This window comes from Poecile atricapillus, chromosome 2, assembly GCF_030490865.1.
Source record: "Poecile atricapillus isolate bPoeAtr1 chromosome 2, bPoeAtr1.hap1, whole genome shotgun sequence".
NCBI lineage: Eukaryota > Metazoa > Chordata > Aves > Passeriformes > Paridae > Poecile > Poecile atricapillus.
Window position 1 is genome coordinate 142,208,495 of NC_081250.1, and position 13,347 is coordinate 142,221,841.

General features: G+C 41.0%; 1 protein-coding gene across 1 annotated transcript in view; it reads left to right on the plus strand.

Moving 5' to 3' along the window:
* Positions 1-9,379: 9,379 nt before the first annotated feature.
* Positions 9,380-13,347, plus strand: part of FER1L6 (fer-1 like family member 6) — a 66,314-nt gene continuing 62,346 nt past the window's right edge. Inside the window, exon 1 of the mRNA XM_058833748.1 lies at positions 9,380-9,414. Coding sequence (XP_058689731.1) covers positions 9,380-9,414 — 35 coding nt within the window. The remainder of the gene's footprint in view (positions 9,415-13,347) is intronic.

Consider the following 13,347-nt stretch of genomic DNA (forward strand, 5'->3'; position numbering starts at 1 on the left):
TGAAAGGTGTCCCTGTCTGTGGTGGGGGGGGTTGGGCTTAAAAATTTTAAAAGATCCCTTTAAACCCAAGCTAATCTACTATTCTGTGATTCTGTGAATAGAAGATTAATTATTCCTCTTTATGGTTATATACAAATAATTTATTTGACATATTAGTAATTCCTCCAGCAAACTTTCTTCATATAATAATCTGTATCTCTTTTCATGTTTGTTTCCTTTTCTTCCTTATTAAATAGTCCTGGTAAAATATGAATGAAATTTGATCTAGAACTAATTCCTCACAAGAGGACCAATTTTTATGTGGAGACAGGCTTCTTGCTAGACTGCAGTCAGACATTTTTGACTAGCCATTTCTATCTCTGACCCTAGCAAGGCTTGTGGCAATTGCAGTTGCTCAGCTGCTTCCAAGCATCTTGAGAAATACTGCAATATCCAAAAGAACTTGTTTCAACCAAATGTGCTTATTGTTGACAAAGTTTGAATCATACCCCCAAACAGCAAACTCCTTTGACTTCTGCCCTGTGATGGGAGGATGCTCTCAAGGACACTGATGAAACACAAATATTGAGACATAAAAATGTTTACTGTAGTCAGTAGTGTTCTAGACATTCTATACAGCCTTTATTTGAGCAGCTTTCCTCTAGCAACAGTGAAACAAAGGAGCAATATTGATAAACAATGTTATGTTGATGGCTGCCGTAAAAGGTGAGAGAGAAGATATTTGTCCAGAACTTTCAGGCCCTCTCCTTTGAATCATAAAACTATCTTTGAATTAAAGGGTGATTTTGTGGAAAATCTGGACTGGTCACACACCTTCTTTTTACAAGTTTGGATTTTCTGGTAGCAAATGGAAACTGAGTTGCTGCAGCACCAGAGGAGAGTGATTTCTAGTCCAGTTTACAGGTATTTGGCAGCATGAGTGTGAAGCACATAGTCCTGGTTTCAGCTGGGATACAGTTAGTATCTGGTACAGAGCTGCAAGATTAGGATTTAGGATTAAGAATAATGCTGGTAACACATATTTTAGATGTTCTTGAGAAGTACTTACTCTCTGTCAAGGACTTTTCAGCTTCTCATGCTGCCCTGAGAGTGAGGAGTCTGGAGGTGCACAAAAGGTTGTGAGTGAACACAGGTGGGACAGCTGACCCCAGCAGATCCAAGGGATATTCCATACCATATGGCATCATGCTGAACAATGAACTGAGGGAATTGTCTGCAGGTGGTATCTGGCTGGGGACTGGCTGGGCATCAGTCTGTGGGTGATGACCAAACTGCATTGTGCATAATTTGTTTTGTGTACTACTACTACTACTACTACTACTACTACTACTACTACTACTACTACTACTACTACTACTATTATTATTATTATTACTGTCATAATCATTGTTATAATTATCATTTTCATTTTTTAATTATTTATTATTTTATTATTTTTTATTATTATCATTATTTCCCCTTAATTTTTGTCCTGTTAAAATTCTTTATCTCAATGAAAGAGTTTTTCCTTTATTTTTCCTAATCTCCCCCCTCACTCCTCTGAGGTGGAGTGAGTGAATGGCTGTGTGGTGTTTAGCTGCCTGCCAAGGTAACCCAGAAGACGTGTAGTGTGGCACTGATCAGCACTTCCAGAGGGTCACTTGGTCACTTGGTGCTGAGTGGCAGCAGCCCTGTGTCCCACTCACAGCCTTTGGCTCAGGCAATTATCCTCACAGTCTATAAGTCATTGTTCAAGGTGCTATTATTTTTCTCTCTCTTTTATGACTGGTTCAGGACTGGAGAATAAAGGAGTTTATTTGGCCTGGCAGGGTACAGGCTATCCATACTGAAAACAAAGTCACCTTGCAGTGATTGCTGTCTGGACCAGAACACAATTACTGCAGCAGCTATTCCATAGAATACTCCTGTTAAACTTGGTATCTATAGAAATGCTGAGGGCAGCATCAGCTTTTCTGGTTTTCAAAAGATATGTCTGCTGAAGATAATCCTCCAAAATCATACTGAGGATTAATTTGAAAGTTTTGCAGAACAGGAATTTATTCTCGAATGTGTGACTGGTAAGCTCTAGCACTTTACAGCCCCACTGAGCCAGAAATAAGAGTCTTTTGCACTATAAGATAGGTAAGATATTCATCCTATTTCAAGAAATGTCAGAATAACAAGCTGCTTGCTTCTTTATCTAGGAGCATCTTTTACATTGGTTAATGATGGTCTTTTCACTTATTTGGACTGAACTGAAGTAAGGACAATAAGAACAGATTTATAATGGAAGAATAGATCTAAAAAGAAAAGAGATCTAATGTAGGCAGTGTGGGATCACAGGGACATAAGAAGTGAAGAAGTGTTGTCAGTCTGTGGGCATTGCAAAAATCATAACTTTAACCTCATACATAGGCATTTGTAAATAGACAACTATATTATGTGCTCAAGAACTGTCAGTAGCTTTAGGTAAAACGCTGAGAGGGCAAAGTATGTTCCTTATCCTCCACATTTTCCTACCAGGAAACCTTCCTGTTTCCTAACAGGACCCCTGTTACTGGATGTCTGTACTTACCTTGGTAAGGTGAGCTACAACCTTTCTGAGTCTGGAATAAAAAAAGCAGCCCTGTGCCAGGTGTAGTGACTTCTGAGCTGCTTTGTGCTCACAGCTTTTTGTTTATCGAAACCAACCTGATTGTTCTCCTGAGCAATGTTTGAACTTCATGTCTACTTGGTACGGAATCTCAGTGTGTGGGGGGGATAAACTGAGATGCTGAGCACTTCCCTCAGCAAACAGCCTGGTTTTGTTCCTGTGTCAGGACGGATTTATTTGGGATTAATACTTCCCTGCCCACCAGTCAATGGTTACATTCCAGTGCAAACAATCTACTGATAAAACAGAAGCATCTTTGCAAATGTCATTGCTTAATTGACAATCACAGTATATTTTATGCCATCACTGGAGGGTGATGACCCAGCCAGCAGTCTTGGGGCTGTATTGTTGGGCTGTATTTTTTGGTCATGAGTCCTGACACCTGTACTGGGCAGAAGGTAGAGCCTTCTTTCCCCATCAGAGCATGTGAGGCACTGACCCTGCTGTTGGCACTGACAGGGTTTGGTACAAAATAAGGCAGCTCTAAATGTGTTTCATATCCATGGCCCAGGCAGCCTTCTACAACCAGAGATGTAAGGGAGGGAGAGGAATTAAACCACTGTGATTTAACACATACCTTGACAAGAGACTAACCTCTGACTTGGGATTGACAACCACATCCAAAGTATATATTATACTGTGGGCCAAGTGCACCCAGATGGGATTTATGATTCCTCTCATTTTCTAGTCCCACAATAATTTGCTGACAAATCTTGCTAGTGGACTTTGGAAAGTCAAAGACTAAGTATATTGTGAGTACTGTAAAATAACAAGCCCCTTGGGGAGAGGTAGACTGCACAGCTGAGCTGCAAAGCACGGGCTGAATAGTGAGGTCTGGCACAGCCTGGGAACCACTGCCTGTGAGAAATGGCTCAGCAAGGGATGCCTGTCTGCCTGGCTACACAGAGCAAGGCTTGGTCAGGAGCAGTTCCTGCCCCAGGCTTGTTTTAACACTCACAGTGCACTAAGTCAGGGATCATCACCGACTATAGGCTGATTACAGACCCCTCCAGACTGACCTGGCAGTGAGACTGCTCTGTGACTTGGCGGCTGAGCAGGTTTCTTTTGCAGACCAGCACAGCCCTAAGTCTGTCACTGATGCTTCGTTACTTCTGCAGATGCAGTAGTTTTTATGACTGCACAAGCAGAACCAAAGGCATTAGTGGAGTCTGAGTCACTTTGTGCTGCCTGAGTCACTTTGTGCTGCCTGAGCCACACTGCAACACCTGCTGTACAAGCAGGGAGATGGAAGGGGAAGCAGGGGCACAGAGACCTGCCAGCAGCTGCTTACCTGCTTTGAGCAAAGCTGGGATTACAGTTCAGGGCTTTTGAGTACCACTCCCTCCACCCTTTTGTATGTCTTTATCTCCCTGAAATAAAAATTTTAATAAAGCAAGTGTTAAAAGATTGAGTTAGGGATGGTATCAGAACACTGAGGTGCCCCTGGGCAGGGCACTGAAAGAAATACTTCACTTCCATAAGCACATATTATATTTCTCAAATTTGAAATATTTTTCTTTACATCAGAGCATCCATCTGTTCAATATTCAGGAAGAAATACACTCACTGAGGTAATCCAACAGCATTGGATCAGCAGGTTCTGTCTCTCCATCCCTGTGTGACCACCTTGCAACCTGCTCCCCAAAGCTGTAAGAAATATTGGAAAAATGCTCTTGCTATGGCCCTGTACAGCCCTTGCATACCTGCACTTCTCTTAGCCCTTGGTCACCTTTGCAGCATCACTTACACGAGCCAAATTCTGCTCTTTATACTTGGCTTTATCAAACCTCTTTATTTATTTTCACCTGTATCATTAGTTAGATGCCTCTGCATGTTTTTTGACCTATGTATTATTCTCTGAAAAATTAGAGAAATCCCATTAGAGATTTATATTTCCATTATGGAAATCCCATATAGGGCTACCTGGTCAGTGAGAGAACACACCAATTTGTACCTGCTGAGTGGACAGCCTATTTACTGTCTTTTTCTAACCAGGTATCACTTTCTCCAAAAGATATTGTTCCAATGCTTTGAGGACTCCCTGTCAGCAGATGATTTATGCTTCTTGTTCTCTGACTTCCTGCAAAATGAAGTCACAACTGTTTATAGCTCCTTGTAGTTGGCAGCAATGCGCCCAGTTTGGTACCATCTAGAATCATAGAATGGTTTGGGTTGAAAGAGATCTTTAATGGTCATCTGCTCCCAACACCCTGCCATAGGCAGGGACACCTTCAACTAGATCTGATTGCCCAGGGACCTGTCCAGTCTGTCCTTGAACATAGAAATGGAGACCACCTGTCCCAGTGGAACAAATGGCACCAGATCCCTCAGGGTCTCAAAGGTGCTTGAGAACAATATTCTGTACCCATTAAAGAAACTGAACACAAAACATGTGCCTGGAGTAGTTGGGAGGAACCACTTTTGCCTGCAGATACACCAGCCCATCTCTCTAAATGCTATGGTTTTGATCAGAGCTCTTTTCAAACCACTGAAGCCTGATGCTCTTCCCAAGGGACAGGTAAATCTTTTAAATCCATTAACTGAAGAGAACACTCCAAGCTACACAACTTTATTGATATGGCAGGAGCGAGGCTGGAAATAGACTCTGTATCTTGACTTTCTTCTCATCTCTGGCCTTCCACTGGAGGCTGGACTTAGCCCAGGTCTGGTCTACCTTTTTATGACAGGAGAGGGGCTGAGTCACTTTTTTAACATATTGACTATTGAAAACCTCCCCTTATGTAAACTTTCTATTTCTTGACACTCCTAAGTTCCTAAGCATCCTATAACTTGGTGTTGGGCACAGCCCCCACCTTGATTTATCAGGCAGCTCAGAGAAACACCCACTCTGTAAATACAAGGGAGTTTCTGTTCAGCCTCAGATTCATAAAATGAACATGCCAGCACTTTCTGTCCTTCTGTTGCTGTGGCACAGAGCAATGCATCAGGCAGAGGGATTACTGTCCCGTGGTGCCTGGCTGAGGCTCACAGCTGGTGCAGGGCTGTTCCTGCTGGGTGAGAGTGGGAGCTGCAAAGCTGAACAAAGCTGAGCATGGTGGGACAAAAATGATTTAAATATTTAACAAATATTGCTGAGGTTGGGGAGAAAAGGGGCAAAGCTTGGTAGAGTGTTCCCCCTCAGGCAGTGATTTGTGATGTGTTTTGTGGTCTGTGATGGGCAACTGGTGAAGGCAGGGTTCCTGTGGGGCTCTTTGCTGCTGCTTTCCCATATGAACACCACAGCTGGAAACTGTGTTTTCCCTTGTTTTCCACCAGTTTTAAAAGAATGCTGTTAATCACCTGCTGATAAAAGTTTCACTTTTGGCTACCACCACCCTGAAGCCTGTTCTCCCAACACAGGGACTGTGCCCCTCACAGCCCTTACTCTGTGCCACAGCAATCGCCAGGATTATTATGGTGACATTTTTCACTGTCTTTGATACAATGTAAGGCAAAGACCAGGACCCCACTGTGTTTGGGTCAGGGTATGTTCACAGAAAGCCTCAGAGAATCTCTCAAAGTCTCTGAGAAAGCCTTGAAGAGCTTTTTGTTTCACTAGCAAAGAGTGAGAGGAATGGAATTGTCAATACTATAGTCATGCACATAGGAAGTATCACATGGTCTGATTTCGCTAATTTAATGTCTAGCTTCTACATGGCACCCATGGATTTTCTAGTGAGTAATAATAAATGGAAAGGGTAGTTCCTGGAAGAGCACTGTCATTGTACTATGTGCTCTGGAAACATGACTTGATTTCAGTATGTATGGATACACACATGGAGTCTGCTTCTGCCCTACTTGTTGCACAGCAGTTCTGGAAACATAAACTTCAGAAAACATGAGCTGAAGTTGCACCTGGAACGTGGTCCTTCACAGCAACAAGAACAGGAGATACCACCCTCACAGCCTTTCCTTGCTGTTATAGCACTCAGTTATAAAACAGTCTGTGAGATTTCTTGTCAGCCTTGCCAGTCTGGAGGCACATGGACTGAGGAGCAGTGTACATGTTTACATCCACTTAAAAAAGCCCTGTTGGCAGCTCAAGGCGGGCATCCCATATGGGCTGAAGGCTGATTTACACCTCTTTACACACTGAATCTTAACTGTTACATTTCTTAAGTCCGAAAACATTTCCTACAGAAGATTAAGCAGTCAAGACAAACTTACTCTCTACTTTCTCCTTCAACAAAGGAAAAGAAAAGAAAAGAAAAGAAAAGAAAAGAAAAGAAAAGAAAAGAAAAGAAAAGAAAAGAAAAGAAAAGAAAAGAAAAGAAAAGAAAAGAAAAGAAAAGAAAAGAAAAGAAAAGAAAAGAAAAGAAAAGAAAAGAAAAGAAAAGATAAAAATAATTAATTAGGTCAGGGCAGCTGATGAATGGACACCTCAGCTTTTGCCATTCAAATGCGAATTGAGTCATCAAAGCAGAACCACCATGTCCAGCTGAGCAAAGGGGATGTTATTGGATTGCTTCAGGTCTTATGGGAAGCTTTGCCCAGTTAGAAAAAAAGCTGTTTGAGACCTGGATGGTGTAGGGGGCTTGCAGCCTGACAGAGAAGCTCTCTGGAGAGGTAAGCAGAATTTGGTTGTGTAACAGGATGTTGCTGAACAAAACTGATCATCCTCTGGTGTGCCTAAGACTCTCTCTCCTTGACAGCTTTTTCCTGCAGAGCTGCCAGTTCTGCACACTTGGTTGCAATTTCTAGGACAGGGTAGTGAAACCATTCTGTGCAGGTCATGAATCATTTCTCAATTCATCCCTGCAAGACAGATTTTTTTTTTTTTAATTTTTTTTTATTTTTCATTTTAGCAGACTGAGCAACCCCTCCACTAAAGGGCTCGCTGACTGCTCCTGATGTTTAGGATTTCATCTAGGAGCAGGGTGCTTTAAAACTTTTTTTTTTTTGTGAAAGTGCTTGGGAATGGCTGTGCTGTGTGGGATGTCCCAGGGGACCACACCATTCTGCTGTCAGCCCAGTCTGCCTGGGTTGAGTGTACTATTATGTGATTTTATCCATGTTCCAATTCCTTCCTTAGCATAGTTCATGCTTTTTAATGAGAAAGGTATTAATCCTTTTAAGGGAAGTAGATAGTAGCTGCCTGTGGCATAGGCACATTATTACCCAAAACTGGGAAAGACAAAGTAGATGAGAAAAATTAAGAAAAGAAATTGAAGAAGAGTATCCCCAGTAAAAGCCAGCACAAGAACTTGGGGCTAATTGCAAAATTCAGAAGGATGAATGAATAATAAAAAAAAAAGCATTAATTTTCTGCTCCATTGGAGAAAAAGGAATTTTGCATATGGTTTTTACAGATATAGGAGCATATGAGATATCTGATTTAATTACCATTTCTCTTCTGAACAGAGCTGTGATGAATCTCTCAAGTCAAACAAGAGTGTGATGGATGCTGGTGAAGGCAGGGCAGCTTCTGGACAGCTAGGCTGGAATCTTCTTGAGCAGAAGAAGAGCAAATAAGCCTGACCTGCAGAGGCACCCATTTCCCTAAATTCCACTGAAAGAAACAAAAGGATAGAGAATTTTGACCCTGATTGATTGCTTGGGTTAAGCTGCCTATTGTAGTTTCATTTCTCTGCAATTTTTCACTCCAGCAAAGTTACTTATACCTCACATGCTCTGGGTACTTCATCACTGCAGGGAGCTTAATTATGTATTTTGGGAATAATGAATCCTCCTACTGGGGTTCAAATGCTCAATTCCAAACGTGTTCTTAAAAGAGATGTTCACCTCAGAGTAATATAGTGTCCTCTTTAAACGCCAGCTCCCATCAGACAGAGTTAGGAACGATGTGAAAATGGCCTTTGAGAAGTGCAGAACAAAAGTGATCTTGTGCCTGTAATTTGTTCTCAGTAAGGAGTGAAGAATGTCCAAGAGGAAATGTCAAGGAAGCAGCTGTACTTACAAGACTGGAGTCAAGAGCTGTGACTAATATAATGGTTTATTAACTAAGAATAACAGATATTAAGCCTTTGAACTGGGGAGGTTGGAGGAGTAGAACGGGGAGTCACAAGCCAGAGCCTTGTACATTGAGCTGCAATAGAGAGAAGTTAGGCAAGCTATGGGTGGAAAAAGAAAATAGACAAAAAGAAATTATGTCCTTATTAAAAAAGAAGTGAGTGCAAATATAAGAATACTCTAGATAGGCCTATTTTTCCAGAGACTGGTTGCTAAGACTGTCTGAAATCTAAACCTTTTCAAGGTGTCTTGGTGAGTGTGATAAACCTGGTGTCCTTTTAGCTTGGAGCTGCTGTTCAAGAGCAGTGCATGGCTTCCACAACACACTGGCTCCTGCAGATCTTTACAGAGCAAGAGGAGTTAATGTTTGCACTGAGATAAATCTTTGTTCTTGTTCAGTGTTTACCAGATTGACTAACCAGGCACCACATTTGCTACCAGCAAGAAGCAAACTTAAGTGCAAACAGAACAAGAGGACACAGCCTCAAATGTGGCTGGGGAGGTTTTAGATTGGATATTTCAAAAGAATTCTTCACTGAAAGCGTTATCAAGCAACGAAACAGGCAGCCCAGGAAAGTGGCTGAGTCACCATCCTGGAGGTATTTAAAAGACATGTAGATGTGACAGTCAGGGACATGGCTTAGTGGTGGACTTGGCAGTCTCAGCTTAATAATTGGACTTGATGGTCTTAGAGGTCTTTTCCAACCTGATTTGTTCTATAAGCTCGGAAAGCCCGTTCACTATGTAAGAGGTAGAGACTGAAAGAAAAACAGCAGGATGGAGCCCTCAACAGTGGTACCTCAGGCCCACAGGTATGCCTAATACTCTCAGGAAATCTTCCATTTAAATTAAATTCAGCTAATTATATTAAAAGGCTTTTTCTTGAGGGAAAAGAAAATCAACAAGTCCTTTAATGCTTGTTTAGCTGCTCCTGGGGGGTGTGATAATTATTTCTGGTAGCATCTAGTCTATAATGTCTTGTGCTGTCTTTAATAATTTCTAACTGCACAAAGTCATGGGAAATCCTTTACAGTTCAGCAAGTGAGGATTCAAGATCCCTGTAGAGGAGTAAAGAACTCTAAGAGGTGCAGGAACAAGAGAAGGGATATCACTGCATGTAATAACTACATTCTTTATTTTGTACACCTGTGTTAGCATTTAGTAGCTAACTTAATTTAGTTAGATCTAATTCAGTTAGATCTGTTACCCAGCTCTTGTGTATTGACACGAGAAAAGTTGTTGAGTATGACCACTAATTTGCATCTGCTCAGGATGTGGCTTCCTTGCTGTCATGACTCATGATGCATAAGGATGCTAAATAATAAGTCATTGGTTTTCTGCTGAAGGGACAGGGCTTGGAAGAAACCTGGCTGTATGTGCCAGGGTAAATGGCCAGTGTTTGCAGGTATACTGTGCTGTGGTGCTGCAGCTCCTGAAACCTTCTCAGAGTTTGGAGTTTTAGATAATTTATGGCAGAACTGTGCACAATTCAATGGTTCAAATTACAGGTTCCTCAGAGTCCATATCAGTATAGCTGGTATTTCTTCTTCTGCATCTAGGGAAGTGATTTTTTTAATTAGAATGCTGAAAAACATGGAAGCAACCATGTCAAACCAGTTTCTGCCTCCCAAGAAGGGCCAAAGGTGCATTATTGGAAATACAGTTTGTGAAACAGGTATGAGCACGGCCCTCAGCAAAGAAAGTTTATGAGCTGGATGGATATCAGACCCTCTGTCCACAAACTCCATAAATGTGCCTGAAATCTCTTTGAATTCTCTAATTCAACAACCTTCTTTGCAATGTGTGATTTATGTGTCTCACTGGAGAACACCTCATTTGTTCACACCCTCATTTGTTTTAAACTTGTTGCCTGATAATGTCATTGAGCACTGTGGTTTTGAGTTCTGGGGAGTAAAACTGAGACACTCCTTTTCTATCCATCTTTCCATGTCACTCATTATTTTATGCCTCCTTTTCTATCCATCTTTCCATGTCACTCATTATTTTATGGCTCGCTTCCAAAGAACCCTTCAGGTATGTTTAAACGATACAGTAAACCCAGGTGCCTCTCAAAGACATGGTGATCACATGAGACTGTGATAATTAGGAATGAATTCACCTTCCTGCTCAAGAATGCTCCAAGAATGGATTAGTTTGTTCACTATCAGGCTTTATGCTGGATTAGATATAAGTTTGGAAAAAGCTTGTGCTGTGTACTTTGATCTTTCAGACAGAAACATGATAATGAACCCATACCTGATTCAAATCCATGCCAGGTGACCCAGCCATGCACAGATTTGGTATTTTTGATCAGGGAATGACCAGAACAGGAGAAACATCCTATGAGGTCAGATCCCATATTCATCTGGCAGGGTGCTCTTCTCCAGCAGTGGCAAAAGAAGGGGATATTCAGGGAGAGCACAGGAGCCTGGGCACTTTCTGTGGGCCATTCTCCTTAGCATCCAGAACAATTTTTTCATGGGTGTTAGTGGATACCTCCCTATCCAGTCCTTTTAGCATTTTCAGTCTTGTTTCATCAAGTGCTTCCTCATTCTAGTGTTGTGTGTTATACTGAGTAAGAAGCAGCTGTGCTTTCACCCTATTTGCCAGTTTAAATTTATAAAATTTCATCCTATTTCATCCTATTCATCCATCCCACTCAGTCATCTCCTCTCCAAATGAAGAGTTACAGCTGTTTCAGTCTGTCATAAACTGACTTTTCCCACCCTTTTTCTGTGCCTTCTCTAACTCTGTTGCCTTATTTGAGATGTGGAGACCAAAGCCACAGACAGAATGTGAGAAATTAAACTGATTTATTCTGTGATCCTGTGTTGACCTTGTGTAGGCTCAGAGTGCTTTAGAGGCAAACTGGACCTCACTCCATTCCTTCTGACACCCATCCTAACAACACCCAGCACAGTGTGGATGTTTTTAACTGATGCTGCACACTGAGCTGCTGATTCAGAGGCCACCAGGGATGACTCCAGGACCATCTTCAAGTGTTTTGTTGCCAGTTCAGTGCTTCTCAGGCATGCTTCATTATTTTTACCTCACTGCATGATGAAAAACATGAAAAACACAAGCTATCATCCCTTTCTCAGGCTGAACAGACTCTGCCAGGACCCTCTTTTGATCACACTTTGGTGTTTTCTCTGCATTGCTGAGTTTTGCTTTGAGTTGGGAAGACAAAGCAGCAAGCTGTAGCCAAAATGCACTAATTTAGTAGCATAAGATGTTCCCTGTCACATTTTTATTTAATTTCTTATGCTTTCTAATGGCTGATTTCACATTTTGACTGCTGCAGTGCAAGAAAAAGAAGTTTTACACAGAATTATCCACAAAGACAGCAGAATTTAATAGCTATGTTAAAACTGTTCTCGAAGGCACAGAGCCAGTATGTAACTAATCCTGACCACTGTATTGTCAACTTGAAATTTTGTTTTCTTATTGATGAGCTATTAATAGTTGAGCTGAAACATGTAAAGTCAGAGTGTCACATAGATATGAAAAACCCCAAGATTCAGAACTGATACCTCCGGGTGTGCCAACACTGTTATTTCAATTGCACTTTGTCATGCAGGATTCTGTATTCACCTTCTTGAAGAGTTGAAGCTTTCCCATTGAAAATCCTTGGACCTGTCAAAACAGCAGAACCAGGGGGAAATCAGGAAAAGTGTAAACAGGTTAAGGCAGCTCGTAAAAGCCCCAAGCTTTGAAAGAACCACAGCAGAAATAATGGATTTGGGAATAAAGAGAGGTTCTTTGCTGAAGCAGGATGAAAGATCTGACAGCACACTGAACGAAGCAACCCTGCACTGGGAAGCAGAGTGAATTAAATGAATAAATTGGTATAGTCTTCCCTTAGCTTCTATAATCCTGAGAAAAGAAGGCATGAAATGAGTACATCAGTAACCACTCCTTAAGATTTTTTTTTGCTTTCCATATGCCCAAGATCACAGAATTTATTTTATTCAGCCCTCCTTGATAATTAAATGTAGTTCAATAAATTTCTTCTCTGGGACTTCATTTATAATCACAAATGACATACTGTCTTAATAAAAAATGGTTCTGAATTAACCAACTGTGCTTATGTGACTGTTTTAAATTTATAAGACTTTTCATTTTGAAATCACATCTTTGTCTTGTAATTGTATTTTATTCTTTAGAAAAAAGGATATAAGTTATGAGATAATTTCCTTGACTAGTGTATATTGTGGAAATGATAAAATGAACCAAGAGTCATTCCTAAGTTTTAGATTCTTTTTTACTTCATTTGAAAAGAAAAGAAGAAACATTTTTATAACTTAGAGAATTAGGTTCCTTTTGCTTGTGTTTATTTCATGGAAATTAGAACTACTCGTGTTGATAATTATTCACCTAGTGCAGTACTGTTTGATCTACTGAAAAACTCTTGAAAATTAAGTTACATTGAAAGAAGTGGAATTTTAAGGAGCTGAATAAAAACTCCAACAAGACATCTTAATGCAAATAACAAAATGCAAAGATACAACTCCACCTATCAAATTTTATGTTTGTGTGTAGGAAGGCAGAAGGCTTTTTTCCTCTTTCTTCAATTTCTACTTCCTTGCCAAGGCAATCACTGTACTCATGGCTTACAATCTTGAGGCACTGGAGCTGGCTCAGAGCTGAGGTGCACAAACCTTTGATCATCCCTGAACTAAATCATTTTGATGGTTCCAAAAGGTTTGCTGAGACTGCTGCTTCCAAGGAGGAAGGGACTTGAG